We start from the raw sequence: 16,556 nt of genomic DNA, 5'->3' as shown, positions 1-16,556 counted from the left end.
TTTATCCTAACCGTTAACGTGAGCGAGAGCTTGAAACGGCCTTTTTTTGACACCAAGTGGTCGTTTCTAACCGCAAACTAGGGCTCGGGAACGCTGATGGTGAATCCCTTTACCTGAGGCTACGACTGCGAGTCTGATGCGAACGTCGAGCAGTAACGCCATTGACATTTTCAGAATCTTTTTTTTTCGACTTGGAGTGTAATCAGAAGAGAAGCTCTATTCAATTGCGGCAGGGTACTGGTGCGGTAAATAGTCAGGGCTATGTATTTGTGACCCCGCGAGGGAAATTTCGGGTGTCAAGGGTGTTAGGTTCGTCATCACTACCCTTCCGAAGATGTTCCATTGCGTTCATCGTTTAATTTCCCCGATGGATGATCGCAGTTGCATGCAACGAGGCGCGCTTTCAATGATATCGTACGATTCCGTCTTTAGGAACTACGTCTTTTCTCTCAAATGTTTCAACTAGTCCTCGGTTATCACGGCCCGGGATACTCCAGCACCGCCCTTCATCTTCGAGGACTGACAAGAGCAAGTCCGCAGCATAATGCACACGGAAAAGACTCTCATTGCCGCTGTAATTTCTGATTCGGTCTGAGTTGCCCGGCGTCTGGGGTGAGAGAATTCGAATTTGAGTACTAATAACACACTGATGCATGTATCAATCAAACATCGGTACTCCTGCGATAGTGGATGTATCACTGCTGCGTATCATTCTAGTACAGTTATTCGGGCAAGTGGCATCGCGTGCAAACGAGCCCGAACGAGACATGAGAGGACTGGGTCCATAATATCGGTGAAAAGGGAGTGGGGCATCCGTAGTTTGCTTTGAACAAGAATCTAGCAGCGCAGGTCCTGACGCCGCGCACGCGTCTTCCATTGTTTCAATCTCAAAGACGGTCAATATTGAAATTCGTGATCATCAGTTTACCGTGCCATGCCAATATGACGCCGATCAGCTTGGCTGTGTTGAATGTCCATTTTGGAAGCCGCTTGTCACTGTTCGTGACAATGATAGCGGTCCGAGGGGTGTGGATACACCTTGTTTCTTCTTGAATGTCTACCACACAGACACGGCTTGAAGCCTCTTGAAAATTTTTTAAAAAAATGGAGCTTTCAACAACGTGCTCTTTCGGTTACGCCGAGTTTTGGCTTCAAGTGATCGTTTGACGATCACGAACTGCGGATTCAAGAAGAAGCAAGGTTCTCGGGACGAACTTCCGACCGCCCCCTTTAAAGGCTGTGTTCGTTGAAGTTGCTCTTCACCATTCAATCATACAAGATGGCACCAATGCGTCCACATCAAAAGACAAGAACTGGCTGCAAAACATGCAAACAGCGCAAAGTCAAGGTATGCACTTCGTCAGCTCTTTTTGGCTGAGGGCGATATTGAAATGACTTGCAGTGCGACGAAACTCTTCCTATATGCAACAACTGCACCAAGCGGGGCGTCGATTGTGTCTGGAATGATCCTGACCCGACGCAGGAATCAACAATGCAGGGACAGATTCCCCTGGCAGAACAATCTGACTCGAGCGACCCGTTAACTCTGGAAATAATGCACCACTACTCCATCTCTACTTCCTACACTCTCTGCTCGGATCCCGACGCATCGGAAGTATGGAGAACCATCATCCCACAAATGGCATTTAAACCCCAAAGCCAATGCCTCCTTAACGCCATCCTCGCCATTTCTGCCCTTCATATCTACCATATGAATTCGACGTCTCCTCAGTACGCTTCAGCCGCAAGTAATTATTACAACCAGGCAAAAATCGGCATACACAACGCAGACGACGTTGACTCGACAACTGACGTAAATGCTGTCCTCGTCGCAATGTGTATCATCTCGCGGTACGAATTTGCTTCATCGGCCGCAATATTCCCTTATCCCGGTGATTGGTATATCACCCTCCAGGAAACGCACATTAACATTGCGAAGAACCGGACAGAGTACCAGGGCAGGGTTATGCATTCGCTCTTGGAGGCTATGGCACCCCCACATCTACCCACCTGTTTGAAGGAACCATTCCCTTTGGCCTTGTCGACCATCTTGAATTCACCGCAGGATGTTGAGGAGTTGCGCGACGCGTCGGTGCGCACTTCCTATCAGGAGTCAATATATTTACTCCAGGAGGCGTGGAGAGCTCCTTTTAACAGATGCGTGGGTTTATGGTGGTATATGATGTCCAATACGTTTTTTCGTCTGTTGACAGAAGAGAAACCCCGTGCACTCATTATATTGGCGCACTACTGTGTTATGATGAATCACATCGCTCAGACTGGACCATGGTGGGTTCAGAAGAAATGGGGCGATGAGGCTGCGAGGATCGTTTCGATGCTAGATGCGTGTTGGGAACCGTGTTTACGATGGGTATCGGGTCAGTTGAATCGAGGACGCGATAGTCAGGCTTCGGATTTTACGGACAGGGACTTTCTGACCTGGTTGAACGATCCTTCGTCGGTCGAACCCGGAAACGGTAGCCATTCCACGTTTGCGCCCCGTTAATGAAGGATAGTGTATTTGTATATAAACTAAAACTGCGCCATTTGGTTGATAAGAATTTCTGTACCAACCCGCGAACATCAACGAGTACATGTAAGGGGTCAGTCTGATAGTCCTGGTTGGTATGAGCAGACGAAGACTGAGTAAGTACTGAGACTAAGCCATTTTATCCTTAAAAAGGTGATGTTAACATCCTGTCCACGTACATTCACTTGTTCACTGGCATGTAACTCTGGTGAGATGCGAAACGGGCAGGAAGACGATACCTAGCATTCCTGGCGAGCTGGAATTTTTTCGTGAATACCATAGATGTCAGTTATTTTCCAAGCTTAACTTGTGATGTGATGGCGCACCGAGGTATAGATTGTTCTCTCAGTTATCGTAGCGTGGTCAACACGGACACGGAATTCGCAGAGTTATTTGTCTAGCCACCCTGTCGAGTCAACCTCAACTTCGTATAACAGGTCGCTTTATAGAAGGATAGAGCTTAGGATGACTGGTGACGGTCCCGAGATGTAGGATGCATGGTGGCTATAGCCGAGAAACACCGGCCTGGAAAATCGCGTCGATGGCATGGGAACCAGCGCCAGCCTTTTCCTCTCGACCATGACTCGGATGCAGTTTATGATTGGTTCATAAGCTCTCCAGATTCTCTGCAATTCATTGGTCCGATCCTTCCCTTCTACTCCTCTGCAGTGACGATCCTCGATAGTGAAAATGACTACCAATAGGTAATCACCCTGCGCAAACTTGATAACACCCGAGTGATGATCAATTGAAGATCGATTAAGTGTGGCATCGATAATACCAGACGAAGGCAGTGATGACGATATCATCCATCGGAATTCGGTCAAATACTGAATCTACTAGTACATATCAAAAAGAAGCGGAATGAAAGTTACACTGCCCTGGCAGAGTTGGTATGCACGGATGTGAGTCGACCCTTTCTCTACTCATACTTCAGCGAAATTTCCTAGTTCACTGACCTCTAAGTGACCGTATCGGTGCCTCGAGCGTCTACTGTAAGTGAGAGCCGAAAAGGAGGAAGGAACGAGTTTTCGCTAAACGCTGCGCGCGCTTCTCGATAGGCTACAGGTAATATTGGATACAAATAAGTGCTAAATATCACAGCCTGGAATACGTATGCCATCTAAACGCTGAAGAGTTCGAAGCTGTCGAAATACATAAAATTTACTGGAGCCTGCTCAATTGATGTGATCCGACGCGGGCTCAAATCAACATCATTCAGATCCGGGGTTTAAAAAAAAATAAAGCCGTGATTACAGCACTTGTTTTTGGGATCCAGATCACGAAAGCTTCGTCCGCGGAGTGACGCGCCGCAGCTTGAGCCGTCACATCCTTCAATAGGCAATGCATCTGCATGACCTCAAACAGGCAGTCTCCCGTTACATGGATCTACAGCAAAGCAATATGAGCTATAGTACGAAAGGCGTTAGAATTGGAAGTATACCAAAAAGTCCATTTTTAAATCGTTGACACGCTTATTGTAAGCTTGGATGGTGTCTCGGAACTCGTCGATGCTGAGAACACTCTTCAGACCACGATGCCTGTGCTTCATATCCTTGATATCTTGCACCATGCAGTGAAGATACCTGTCGTTGGGCCGGTGAGCTGTTGAGGAAAAATAGCTGGGGAAATGGGGGGGAGACGCACCCTTCCATCTCTCCACAAATATCCTTAAAACACGAAGCTCCACGTTCTCCTTGCATACGAACGAGAGTATCGATGACGACGATCGTGTTTGCGATGCTGTCACAGAGCTCCTTGACATTTTCTTTGTTCTTCCCTCTTTGCTACAGGAACACGATGTAAGCGATGGTGTTTATAGGATAAAGTATAGTAGAGCGAACGTCGAGGAGCTGGAAGACGAGTAAGGCGACCTTGGCCACGCTCCTGACATATGGAACACTGCTACTAGCAGCCTCAGCGAGACGTACGACTTGAAGACAGGCGTGGAGGGCAGACATGGTGGTTAGTGGTAAGATTTGTGCTGTAGGGGGCGTCGCAGAAGCGCGCGTCAAACTCGCTCAGTTCTGGGATCTGGGAAAATGTGCTATCAAATCTGATAAGATAACTGAAGAATATACTCATGATGGAAACTGACCGAGAGCATGACAAGTGAAAGAGGACTCGTAGACTTCCCAAAGTCGAACGACGATTTACGCGTCTGAGGATATGTATCTGGGATTGTTGCATTGTGGATCGAGTTGTGGGTGCTTCATACTCCACCATTTTACTCCAGTTGTCGCAGCCAGTGTTGGAGGGGATTGCTAAAAATGGATTAATTATACTCATCAAGGATTGTACGTCCGGGGAAAGAGAATCTAACAAAAACGAGGGATAATTAGCCAGAGGAGGATAAGGTCCAGAGAGACATACTTGATGCATATCCACATCGTGGAAAGCATCATAAAAGGGTAGCGTCCAGCATCCCGGTCAAATCCCCCGTTCGATGCATCTCCCTGTCCATGACCAAGATGGCTTGACATCGCATCAGGGGGACAAAGCCGAACGGAGTGATGCAGTCGGCCAATGACGTCTCTGGGGCGGTATCTTCTGCTCGACTCTTCTATGTCTGAATCTCTCCGTGGAGGTATTCCGCCTGATCCTTGGATAATGATAGCTGTAAGCGTATTAATCCCCGTTGAATGATATTAAATGCCGACAGCAACATATCAATCAACCTAGCAAAATAATAAGGCAGAGCAGGCGAAGTGGAGTGAAATCAATTCATGATACGATACAAGGTGCCTGAAGCTAAAGTCCAGGGACAAGGATAGCGGTGGAAGAAAACGATGACGACTGCGACAGCCAACTACATCCCTGAAGCAGTGCCTCTTGCTTAACGCGTCCATGTCGAATGTCTCTGTGCGGGTATTTGGCCTCTAAGAAGGCAGAGCAGGAAACGTGGAGTCTAATCAATCCGTTATACAAGACTCGGATTAGGGCATCTCAAAGTAAAGTCCAACGAGAGTGGCGGGAGAGAATGAATGACGACTGCAACACTTCGTCTATTAGCCAATTCAGAATGACAACCAGATATAAATCGCTTTTAGACGCACCTTGGATATGTGATAACTGATGCAATCATACGACTGATTGAGTGGCTACGACCCTGCCAGCACAAAATTTTGCCTGCCCCTTCAGCATTAAGAAACGGGGGGAAATATATTGGTCTATCGAAGTATTAATGATATGGTTAACACGGTAGCCAGGTAAGCGGTGCACAACAGAGGATGATGAGATTGTCGTCTTGGGACAAGGGAAGCAGCCATTAGTTCACACGCCACAAGCGCGATTTTCCCTGGGGCCGGATAAGCCGGTCTTCCGACCATCTTCGATCAACCAACTGGTATCTATTCTCAGATGGACGTCGACCGTTAGCAATTCAAAAGAATACAAATGATAATCATTTAATATGCTTCGTCTCTTAGTATGATGCAATTCTCACCAGTATTTTCGGCGCTGATGTGCATTGCATCAAAAATGGGTGCCCAATGTACAATCCCCCATTCTGGAACCAACTGGAGCAACAAGCTGGCATATCAACCACCACGACCGCCCTCACTCGTGTAATGTCTTTCTCGCTAAGATTCCATTGGGACAGAGGTATTGATTTATTTTATCATATTCTACAGCATCTCCTCCCATGGCTGTAACCTTAGGCGCGCGGTTACGTGCGGCCTTCAACAGCTCATATCTCCCTCTCGAATCAACCACCACTATTATGTCTGCTCCCAACGCCTCTCTCCAAGTTTCCACCCTCGCCGAATCTTCCAGTCCACCGTACACCGCAGGTTTAGCCAAGGTGGCGATGGGCGTCATAGAGCTGCTTGACGTTCGTACACCACCTTCTCTATACTAGATTTACCTCTTACCTTGCTCCATCAATAGGAAAAGGAAGAGAACAGAAAAGACATCAAGGAACTCTGCGAGAGCACCGCCAATGTCGTCATCGTTATCAACACGCTTGCTAGTATGCAAGGAGGAAAGGGAAACACGTGTTTTAAGAATATTTGCGCTGAGATGGAAGGGTGAGCTATCCGTATCGTTAGCTCAATAGGTACTCATTCTTCAGGAACAGCTGCCTTGGCGATATAACTCAACAACTGAAAGATGATCGGAAGCGGGAAGGTGTTTTTAATGCCGATGAGTTCAGAGATAGTATTCAAGCTTACAGGAAGCGCATAGATGATCTGAAGATAGATTTCTTGGTACGTCTCCTTTTCATTCCGTCGCGAAGGCAATGATCTGACCCAAGTACGCTGTAGATCCATGTCACTGGCAACTGCATGTTGGCGCTTACTGAGGCTACTCGCATTCCAAGACCTGTAGATACAGGAGATTATCATTTCCACCTGAGAATTTCTAAAGTGTCTTTCTTCTTCTTCTCCTTCTTTTTCGTCTTCTTCTTTTTCTTCTGCCATTCTAAATAATGAGTCCATTGTGTCGGAACATTTTCTAACCTCAAATGCAGTGGAGTTCCTACTCATCAGGCACTCCCATCCCTCTAATCCCCTGTCCCTGCTTTCGTGAATGCCGTTTCTGAATGAACAAGAAATGTAATCACCTGCCGTGCACTTAGTACACCTTCATGAGATAGGGATCTGGAGTTCTTTTCTCTCACTTTACGGTATCTCTACCCAATGCTGTAATGCTAGGTGCCAACCCTCTACAGCGCATGTCTTCCTAAGCACCCACTCTTAACACCCCCCTTTAGTCACTTGCACAACCGAACGATAGGTGTATGGAGAGTGAAGATCTGGGACGTTTGTGCGAGCATGCAAGGGGATACTGGGAAAAATTTGCGTGCTGTAGTTAACATACAGCTAATGATGAAACGATAGGCATCGTGCCGGCATAACCCGAGACCTGAATGACACCGAGAACAGCACCGCGGAACCGGCAGCATTGTCCAATGTCAAAGAGCTTGAAGAAACCATCCAAGATTGCAGAAGGCCGGTGAATGTCTCGGAGACGGACGTCTTCGTACATGTACTTTGCACTTTACGAGGTGCTAGTCTAATTAGTATACTGAAGACCCACATAACGAGCAACAGCATGACCTGATGGTCGAGATACGGGAGAAGGACGTATTCGAATCATAGTTCCACGTGCGGTTCTTTTTATATTGATTCTGAGCCGTAGAGCGCTACTAGTATCCTTGTACATGGAAGAAGGAGTCGAGCACATATAATATATCCGCACGAAACAGCAGCCGCGGACTTGTGGAATATGACACAAACTAATCTGACATTGACTCCATTTCGATTTGGCCTCATCTGGCTTCTACCTGACCCGTTCATACTCTGTAATCCGACGAAGATGTAGGTTACCGACTGCAATAGGAATGAGACTCGAATAACTGAGTACAGGGGGAAACGTCGTGATCAGAAGTGAATTAATGCATCCGAGTTATCAAAATAAAAATAGCTCGGAAACAAATCGAGGTTGTCGATGTATGCACGAAGCACGGTCAAAGACACGGTGCGAATCAATCTATATTACCATTGCAAAATTGATGTACTGTACTGGCGGAATGGGTAGAATAGATTTTCTCTACTCGTGCTTCAGCCGAATCTTCCGGTTAATGGCAGATGCCTGTACCAATGCTGAGAAAGCAGTGGTTACCTTGCTCAGATCGGGCGGCACTGGACTGGTGGATTTGGAGTCATTCGATAGTCGAAGAACCACCAGCTGGCGTTAATTCAACTTGCCATGAGAGCCGCGAAAGGGAGCAAAGAGTATTCTCAGCTGAGGTCAGGATGTTCAGTGACAAGAACAGGCCGTAGCCTGGGGAAGATTTTGGTAGACCATAGGTGGAAATAAGCAGCGGGGTACAAGCAGAAGCAGGTGCGAAATAGAGGCTTCCCCGTACTATTAGGAACCAAATACATAAAACAAGTTTATTGAGCTTCAGATTTAGTTGTGAGAATAAATCAATCCATCAGAGCCATCAGAGAGATGTTGATACACAGGACCTTCAAACAGAGTAAAAAGCCGGGCGGTCCCTTCAGATTAAAAAAAAAAAGGCAGTGATTGCAATAGGCTTCTTCGGGATCCGGAAAACGAACTCCTCCGAGTGGCGCACCACAGCCTCGGCCATCACATCCTTCAACAGGTTGTGCATCTGTGTGACCTCCAAACGGCAGTCACCCACTGAATGCATCTACAGCATAATGTCAGATACGACACAAATATTCTGAAAAAGGAAGACTTACGAGAAAGTCCGTCTTCAGATTGTCAACGCGCCTCCTATAACTCTGGATAGCGCCTCGGAAGTCGTCGACGCTAAAGACGCCTTTAAGGCCACGGTGCTTGCGCTTGATATCCTTCAATTCTTGAGCCATGCTTTCCAGGTACCTGTAGTCAGACAGCTGATTAGTTCTTGACGCGTCACAGCTAGTGGAATGTCACCTACACTTCCATCTCCCCACAAACATCCTTAAAATGCGAAGCCCCCGGTTCCCCGTGCATACGAACGAAGGTATCGATGACGACGATCGTGTTTGCTATGCTCTCACAGGGCTCCTTGACATTATTCTTGTTCTTTCCTTTTTTCTACAAGGCATAGAATAAGTAAGACCGACCATCCGGCACAGGATAGTTGCATGAACCTCGAGGAGCTCGAAGATGAATACGGCCACCTTTGCCACTTTCTCTACATATGGCACACCAGAAGCTTCAGCGATACTGGCGACTTTGAGACAGGCATTGAGGGCGGGCATGGTGGTTGGTGGTAATACAGACTTGTGCTGTAGAGGTTGATGCAGAAGCACCTGTCCCTTCACAGCGTCTGGGATCTATGAAAAGATAAGATAGCTGAAGAATGTAATCATGATGACTTACCAAAAGCGCCTGCAACACATGATTGTGACCTTACAGACATACGAATGGCGAATGGATTACATCTTTCTGGTCTGTAGGTGGGATTTTCAAAACGTGGACCGAGCTATGAGTTTTTCATACTTCATACTGACATCTCTTTGCTCGAGGCCGTTGCCACGCTGTTGGAGGATACCGTAGGCGAGATGACAGGGACTAGTGCTCATCGACGACAACCGTGAAGGGATGGACACCTGGCTGGTTATGAAATATCAGAGGATAAGATCAAGGATAGGCTTACTCAATACATATTCGTGCCATCTAAAACACCATAGAGCGATAGTACCGTCCAGCACTCCAGCAGAATACCGGCCATCCTTCCCTTCCACGACCCTGATGACTTTGACGCCGTTCTCTTCTGACGGCGAAGCATCACATCATGGTGACGTTGGATCAGGTCAGGCAATCGGTGAGCGGTAACCCTAGAACGGCATCTCTGCTCGACGCCTGCATGCGGCATTTCTCTGTGCGGGTATTGGGCCTCATCGGCAGATAGTTGTCCGAAGCTATCAAACGACTTCGAACGCCAAGACAAGGTAAGAAGGGTCGAGCAGATGCCATTGAAGATAACCGATTTGCGGTACGTGACTGGGACCCCTCGTAGAAATGTCCAATAAGAATGACACGAGACTGCGAAGGAGGTGTAAATCCGAGCCCGACATATATGCGCGTGTCTGTTAACGAAGTCAAAATGATGATGAGTTGTCAGTCACTATCCAACGCACCTTCGTTATTTGGTTGTAGCAACCATAAGACGAGTCGAGCTGAGGCTACTCCGCAAAGCAAATGTCTCGCGCTCACTGCTCTCTGCTCAGCTTCGGTCTGCGGCTGCCGCCTAGCTCAGATCGCAATTTCGTCAAGATTTCGAAGGGATTGATTATAGTAGTAAGCTGCCGCTACCGCGGTTCCATCTTGGTGGGTAGTGTAAGCGTGACGTCCAGGCCACGGGTGCACAACGCGGAATAATTGAATTACATACGAGGTGGAAGTGGGTGACAAAAACAACCAGACGTGCTCACGCCATCAACGCGGCTACTTGTCGGGCCGGACAGGCCATTCTTCCCGTCTCGATTCCAACTCGCATCTTGGTCCGACGATCTCATAGAACCGCTATTGTCCGCAAATCTTTTTCGGTCCTTGGTATGTCTTTATTCTCATTAATGTTCCCTTCCGTACCTTCCCGCCAAATTGACCCTGTATGTTGCATAAACAAGCAGAAAACACAGGTTACCTCCCCTGTTGCGCCAAACACTGATTCGAACCTCTATCACGATAGTCCTCTATTCGGACTCGCCACCTTTTCTCTCCTTTCTTGCCCTTTGAATGGTTATTAGATCGATCTGTTGCCTGAACACTTCGAGGGCTATATCTCAGGCCATTCCAGCAGTCATTAAGCACCATGACATTAGAGATCATGACGTTGGAAAGGGAAGTCAAATAGCATCCCGGAATCGACTCAGCGATCGTCGCTTTTACTCCAGAATTGATATCAGACCTGCAAGCGCCCATGCTAGCATAAAGCACCGCAAAACATATAAGCTGGTGCCTTCTCGACATGTTCATAATTTTGGGACCAGAATATCAATACAAGCCGGATACAGTAGTAACTGGCGGTTTTCCTTATCATTTTATGATTTCCTTTTTCATTCGTTCCGAGGCCATCGAAAGACATGACATGCCTAGTCATTCTCCCTCTAGACGCTGTTCCGCCTTGGCTCACTTTTTGCATCGAGTTATCTTAGTTAGGATCTATCATTACCATGCCTTCAGTCATCTTATCCCAATTTACAGCACCTCTTTCTAGCGCCATAACACTTCGAACTTGGTGCACTTGTCTACACCGCCCACTACAGCAGACGTCTTATCCACCACCATCATGCCGTCCTTCGATGCCTGTCTCCAAGTTTCCAGCCTCTGGCACTCCATATATTGAGAAGCTCGCTAAGGTGGTCGTGGTTGTAATGGAGTTCCTAGAGCTTCGTATGCCAGTAAGTATAACCGGTGCCTCCGAGTCTCATCTCTATCCTCCGTATAGCAAAGAGGAAAGAACAAGAAGGATATCAAAGAGCTCTGCGAGGGCATCGCAAACACGGTCGTTGTTATCAACACCATGGTTAGTATGCATGAGAAAGTGGGAGCTGCGTACTTCACGGATATCTTTGTGGAGATGGAAGACCAAGTCACAATGCTGTATACCTTTCACTGTCACTGTGGACTGACAATAGACGAACAGGTAGTTGAAGAGCTCAGCCCAAAACTTGAAGAGAAAAACCGAGGGCAAGCACAGTGGTATTGAGGGATTCTTCAATACCAAGGAGTCCCGAGACGCTATTCAGGATTATAGAATTCGCGTGGACAACTTGAAGACCAACTTTTTGGGACTCTCTTGCGTTATGCTTTCTGGGCGGAGATATTCTGACAATGATATTCTGCAGATCCACGTAATGGGAAACTGTCTGTTGGTGCTCGTCGAGCTTCGGCACACCCAGCGAGATCTGATGCATCCTATGGCTAAAGTCCGGATCATAGAGGACGCAGCACCGAACGATTCGTGATACGTATGACCACTAAACACGTGATCCTCGGTCTCATCTTCCATAATTTTGCTGACATGCTGCTACGCGACTCGATAGCAAACCCGATTATCTTACTAGATGTCTGAGTCAATGTCAGAAGACAGTAGCATTAAAAAATATTGAATGGTAACTTCCGCAAGCCTCCTTGATTAATATCATCGTATTTCGCTTTTGACAACCACCCACAGACGCGTTATGATCGATATCCTGTCTGGTTGAACCCGACCTTTGCTTCCTCGCCTGCCATGTACGAATGCAGTCAGTATGCCTTCACGGGGTAATGGTATGAAACTATCTTATCTCATTTAACAACACCTCTAATTGCTGTTAGTGATGTGCGGGCTTGGGCTTGAGCCCAAGCCTGACCCGAGCCGGCCTGAGCCCAGCCGGGCCTGAGCCTACTGTAGTGGGCTTGGCTTGACGATTTAAAAGCCCAAGGCCTGCCCAAAGCCCTGGGCTTTTGGTACATGATTTCTCTGTCTATGTATTGAGTCTTCTGCTACTATTTCCAAGGCAAATATCCATGTACTGCTATTCTGGCACCCTTCTGACGATTTCGGCAGGATGCCGAATATCTGCCGACCCATATATCGCTTCACCGGCTGCACAGTGATGATATCATCTCTGTGCTGAATACGGCAGCATCCTGAATCGGCATGTATTCACTCCCTGCAAGTTGTGCACACCTTCCAAACAATAAAATGTGTTATTGAGCTGAGTTATGACTTACTTTCATTACATACAATGGTCCTAGATATGACTTCCCTCTGTCTACTAAAAGCCCAGGCTCAAGCCCAAGCCCGCCCAAGCCAAGCCCTGTTTTCGGGCTTAGGCCAGGCTTGCAATTTCTTGAAGCCTGAGCCCGCAAAAGCCGAGCCCGTTGAGCCCAAGCCCGGCCCGCACATCACTAATTGCTGTGATGATTGGCGCCTTCTTCTACAGCGCATACCCTTCTAAACACCCACCATCATGCCCACTCTCAACGCCTCTCTTCGAGTAGCCAGCCTCGTCGAAGCATCCGGTGTAATATACATTGCGAAGCTTGCAAATGTCTCATTAGCCATCATCGGGTTGCTCTTCGTACTCGAACCTCCGAACTTACTAAACAGCAACTGTACTATCCCCCAGTACCCCTGACATTGCCTCCCTTCAAGGCACCAGTATTGCTGAAGATTCCAGCATGTCATATGTTGAGAACCTTTCCAAAGCCTCTGTAGCCATCATAGATCTCCTCGAGGTATTCATACCGTCCTGTGCTGTACGATTGTTGTGGCTTAACTCCGCGCTGTCAAAGGACAAATACATGAAGGAAATCTGTGAGAGCCTGGAAAATACCTTGTCGTTATCAACAAGCTTGTCAGTATGCGTGGAGAGCGAGGAGCGACGTATTGCAAGGACATCTGCGTGGTATGCCAAGGGTTTTGCGTGCGGTATTTACTCTATAGTTAATGATCAAATGGTAAGTATCTCACCGGCGTAACTTAGGTTCTAAAGACACGCAGCAGAAGCACCCCTGAATCAAGGGATTCCTCGATGCCATCAACGAGCTTTGACATCATCCTAGATTAAGGAAGCGGGTCGATGGCATAGAGGTGGGCTTCTTAGCACATGTACTGTCCGCTTTTCGAGGCGGTGTTTGGGCTATGGTCTGACTCGCTGGTATACTGTAGATCTACTTCACCTAACGGGCGATGGTACGTCCGTACTCATTGAGATCAAACACCTACAGCATGATGAGCGATATGCGGAAGAAGCATCACTGATCATTGGAATCGCAGTTACATACGCGGTCCTTGGTCTTTACTAACCCCGAGTAGCAAAGCGCCACTAGTATCCTGATGCATGAAAACGGTGGGGTGCCAAGAATATCAACATGAAACAGCGGCGGAGTTGTGGGATTTTCCACCACCAACACTTAGCAATCTAATATTGATTCGACTTCGCCTTGGTGTGTCCTGCCGCTAATTATTTGGCCTGGCTGGGATGTAGGCGACTGACTGCAATTGGAGTGAGCAAGTGCTGCGAGACAAGTCGCGACGAGAAACGAAATAATACATGTGAATGTAAAAATAATCCAGGAACAAATCGAGGTTTTCTCTGCACGAAGCACGATTAAAGACATAGCGTAAATAAATCTGCGCTGCTCTTGCATAATTAACATGCCCTGCTGGTTGAACAGGCGGAGACGACCCTCTCTGTATCTGTACTTCAACCAAGTTTCTCGGTTTATCGATTGCGAACAATTGTACCTATCCTTTGAACCGCTTGAAGACGTTTTGAAGTTGAGCTTATACCGACTGTCGGCAATTCAACTGGCTGTGAGAGCCACGAAAAGAAATGAAGAGTATCCTCAGCTAAATTCACGGTGTTCAGCTGCCAGTAGAACCAGATTGGCCTGGGGCAGATATCGATGGAATATAGTCAAAATTAGGCGGCGTGGTACTAACAAGTAAGGACCAAATATAGCAAAGGCCTCTCTATTAGGAACCAGGTATATTCAGCGTAGGTATTGAGCTTTGATTGTAACTGTGAGAATGAATTAAATATATATTGGAACCGTAGGGCTGTTAAATGGAAGACTTCTGCGGCATCAGAGATCAAAAACACAGTAAGGCGCTTCCGCATTAATCAGGGGTAAAAAAAAAAAAGCGGTGATTGCAACAGGCTTCTTCGGGATCCGGAAAACCAACTCCTCCGAGTGACCCACCACAGCCTTGGCCATCGCATCCTTCAACAGGCTGTGCATCTGCGCGACCTCCAAACGGCAGTCACCCACAGAATGCATCTACAGAAAAATGTGAGATATGGCACGAATAATGTGTAAGAAGAATTACGATCTGTGTGACCTCCAAACGGCAGTCACCCACTGAATGAATCTATAGCACAATGTGAGATATGGCACGAATAATTTGAAAGAGGAAGACTTACGATAAAGTCCGTTTTCAGGTCGTCAACGCGCCTCCTGTAAGCCTGGATAGCGTCTCGGAAATCATCGACGCTAAACACGCCTTTAATGCCACGATGTTTGCGCTTGGTATCCTTCAAATCTTCAGCCATTTTTTGGAGGTACCTGTAGTCAGACAGTCAATTAGTTGTTGAGGCGTGAGAGATAGCGAAATGGCACCCACCCTTCCATCTCAGCGCAGATATCCTTAAAATGCGAAGCTCCCAGCTCTCCGTGCATACGAACGAAGTCATCGATGACCATGATCGTGTTTGCGATGCTCTCACAGAGCTCCTTGGAATCTTTCTTATTCTTTCTCTTTTGCTATAGAACATGGAATAAGTGGGACCATTCATGGGGTAGACGATAGTTGTACAAACCTCGAGTAGCTTGAGGGTGCTTGCGGCGACCTTTGCCACGTTCTCGACGTATGGCACACCGGAAGCTTCAGCGATATTGGCGACTTTGAGACAGGCGTTGAGGGCGGGCATGGTGGTTGGTGGTGATATAGACTTGTGCTGTAGAGGTTGATGCAGAAGCGCGTGTCCATTCACAGCGTTCTGTGATCTAGCATACAGTGCTGTAAAATCTTGTATCTGATAAGATAACTGAAAAATGATATCATGATGACTTACCGAGAGCTACTGCGACAGATGAAAGGGAGTTTACGGATGTCGGAAAGGTGAACGATGATTCACCACATCTTTAAAGTTTTTATGTGCGATTTTCGAAACGTGCAATAGTCGATGGGTGTTTCGCACTGGCATTTCTTTGCTCAAGACCGTCACCGCGCTGCTGGAAGACCTCAGAGGTCAAATGACATGAACTAGCGCTCGCCCGACGTCGACCATGGATGAATGTAAATCTGGCGATAGTCAGTAAATATCAGAATATAAAAGCAGGGATATGCTTACTGAATGCATATCCGCACCATGTAAATAAAACACCAGAGCGACACCGGCAAACACCTTAGCCGGATCCAGGCCGGCCTTTTCTTCCATGACTATGACGACTTTGACGCGTTTCTCCACCGACAGCGAAGGATCACATTGCGGCAGGATTGAACGAGAACAAGAAATCGGTTAATAGCAAAACTAGGTAGTAGAGTGGGTTTTCTTACTCGACACCACATCACTTTTTGCAGATAATGGCCTCATCTGCAGATACAGGTCCGAAGCTATAGAACGACTTCAAAGACCACGATACGGTAAAAAGATCTAGAAGTTGTTCTTGAGGATAATAGATTTACGGTTCGTAAATGATGAGTGACATGAAACCGTGGAGGAGGTATAAATCCGAGCCCGAGATATGCACGTCTATTAAACAAAGTCAAAATGACGATATGTCGTCAGTCAGTACTCAACACACCTTCGTCGTTTGTTTATAACAGCTATAATACAGGTCGAGTTGAGGCTACTCGGTAAATAAAATCTCTTGCACTCGCTGCTCTCTGCTTAGCTTCGGTCTGCGGCTGCCCCTGGCTCAGATTGCAATTCCACAAAGGAATCAGGCGGAATGCTGTGGCTCTTAGTAGCGACTTGTTATCCTTTATGTTTCATCTATATGTAGTATCAGCGTGGCATACAAGCTGCGGGTGCACAACGAGGATAATCAGATCGTCGAAGTT

General features: G+C 47.1%; 7 protein-coding genes across 7 annotated transcripts; 4 read left to right on the top strand and 3 right to left on the bottom strand.

Moving 5' to 3' along the window:
• The first annotated feature begins 1,050 nt into the window (after nt 1-1,050).
• On the top strand, nt 1,051-2,554 carry EV420DRAFT_737289 (uncharacterized protein). The gene is made up of 2 exons (XM_060483260.1): nt 1,051-1,348; nt 1,403-2,554. The coding sequence occupies exons 1-2, from the start codon at nt 1,280-1,282 to the stop codon at nt 2,504-2,506; spliced, it is 1,173 nt and encodes a 390-aa protein (XP_060327363.1). The 5' UTR covers nt 1,051-1,279; the 3' UTR covers nt 2,507-2,554.
• Nucleotides 2,555-3,543: 989 nt separating this feature from the next.
• EV420DRAFT_737266 (uncharacterized protein) lies at nt 3,544-4,695 on the bottom strand. Its single transcript, XM_060483259.1, has 5 exons — nt 4,629-4,695; nt 4,375-4,577; nt 4,178-4,317; nt 3,975-4,116; nt 3,544-3,919 (listed from the first exon to the last, which is right to left on the bottom strand). Exons 2-5 carry the CDS (start codon nt 4,489-4,491, stop codon nt 3,749-3,751), a joined length of 570 nt encoding a protein of 189 aa, XP_060327362.1. The 5' UTR covers nt 4,492-4,577; nt 4,629-4,695; the 3' UTR covers nt 3,544-3,748.
• A 1,519-nt stretch (nt 4,696-6,214) lies between these two features.
• EV420DRAFT_1562052 (uncharacterized protein) lies at nt 6,215-7,377 on the top strand (the record flags this gene model as incomplete). The annotated part of the gene is made up of 4 exons (XM_060473884.1): nt 6,215-6,362; nt 6,419-6,558; nt 6,609-6,738; nt 6,796-7,377. Coding segments are annotated over exons 1-4 (542 nt in total), but the record flags the coding sequence as incomplete, so codon positions are not given.
• An 873-nt stretch (nt 7,378-8,250) lies between these two features.
• Nucleotides 8,251-9,309, bottom strand: EV420DRAFT_1562051 (uncharacterized protein). Its single transcript, XM_060473883.1, has 4 exons — nt 9,142-9,309; nt 8,946-9,085; nt 8,746-8,887; nt 8,251-8,693 (listed from the first exon to the last, which is right to left on the bottom strand). Exons 1-4 carry the CDS (start codon nt 9,250-9,252, stop codon nt 8,538-8,540), a joined length of 549 nt encoding a protein of 182 aa, XP_060327360.1. The 5' UTR covers nt 9,253-9,309; the 3' UTR covers nt 8,251-8,537.
• Nucleotides 9,310-11,169: 1,860 nt separating this feature from the next.
• Nucleotides 11,170-11,964, top strand: EV420DRAFT_1482695 (uncharacterized protein; the record flags this gene model as incomplete). The annotated part of the gene is made up of 3 exons (XM_060469923.1): nt 11,170-11,397; nt 11,445-11,522; nt 11,647-11,964. The coding sequence occupies 3 exons, from the start codon at nt 11,170-11,172 to the stop codon at nt 11,962-11,964; spliced, it is 624 nt and encodes a 207-aa protein (XP_060327359.1).
• Nucleotides 11,965-12,954: 990 nt separating this feature from the next.
• Nucleotides 12,955-13,792, top strand: EV420DRAFT_1750297 (uncharacterized protein; the record flags this gene model as incomplete). Its single annotated transcript, XM_060480322.1, has 5 exons — nt 12,955-13,099; nt 13,140-13,444; nt 13,550-13,577; nt 13,656-13,679; nt 13,764-13,792. The coding sequence occupies 5 exons, from the start codon at nt 12,955-12,957 to the stop codon at nt 13,790-13,792; spliced, it is 531 nt and encodes a 176-aa protein (XP_060327358.1).
• Nucleotides 13,793-14,346: 554 nt separating this feature from the next.
• EV420DRAFT_1766592 (uncharacterized protein) lies at nt 14,347-15,420 on the bottom strand (the record flags this gene model as incomplete). Its single annotated transcript, XM_060480882.1, has 5 exons — nt 14,347-14,770; nt 14,820-14,861; nt 14,914-15,055; nt 15,114-15,253; nt 15,310-15,420. The coding sequence occupies 5 exons, from the start codon at nt 15,418-15,420 to the stop codon at nt 14,576-14,578; spliced, it is 630 nt and encodes a 209-aa protein (XP_060327357.1). The 3' UTR covers nt 14,347-14,575.
• Between the last annotated feature and the right edge of the window lie 1,136 nt (nt 15,421-16,556).

This window comes from Desarmillaria tabescens, assembly GCF_030435595.1.
Source record: "Desarmillaria tabescens strain CCBAS 213 chromosome Unknown EV420scaffold_35, whole genome shotgun sequence".
Lineage (NCBI taxonomy): Eukaryota > Fungi > Basidiomycota > Agaricomycetes > Agaricales > Physalacriaceae > Desarmillaria > Desarmillaria tabescens.
Note: the sequence above shows the minus strand (reverse complement) of the source record. Positions and strands in the feature narration are given on the sequence as shown.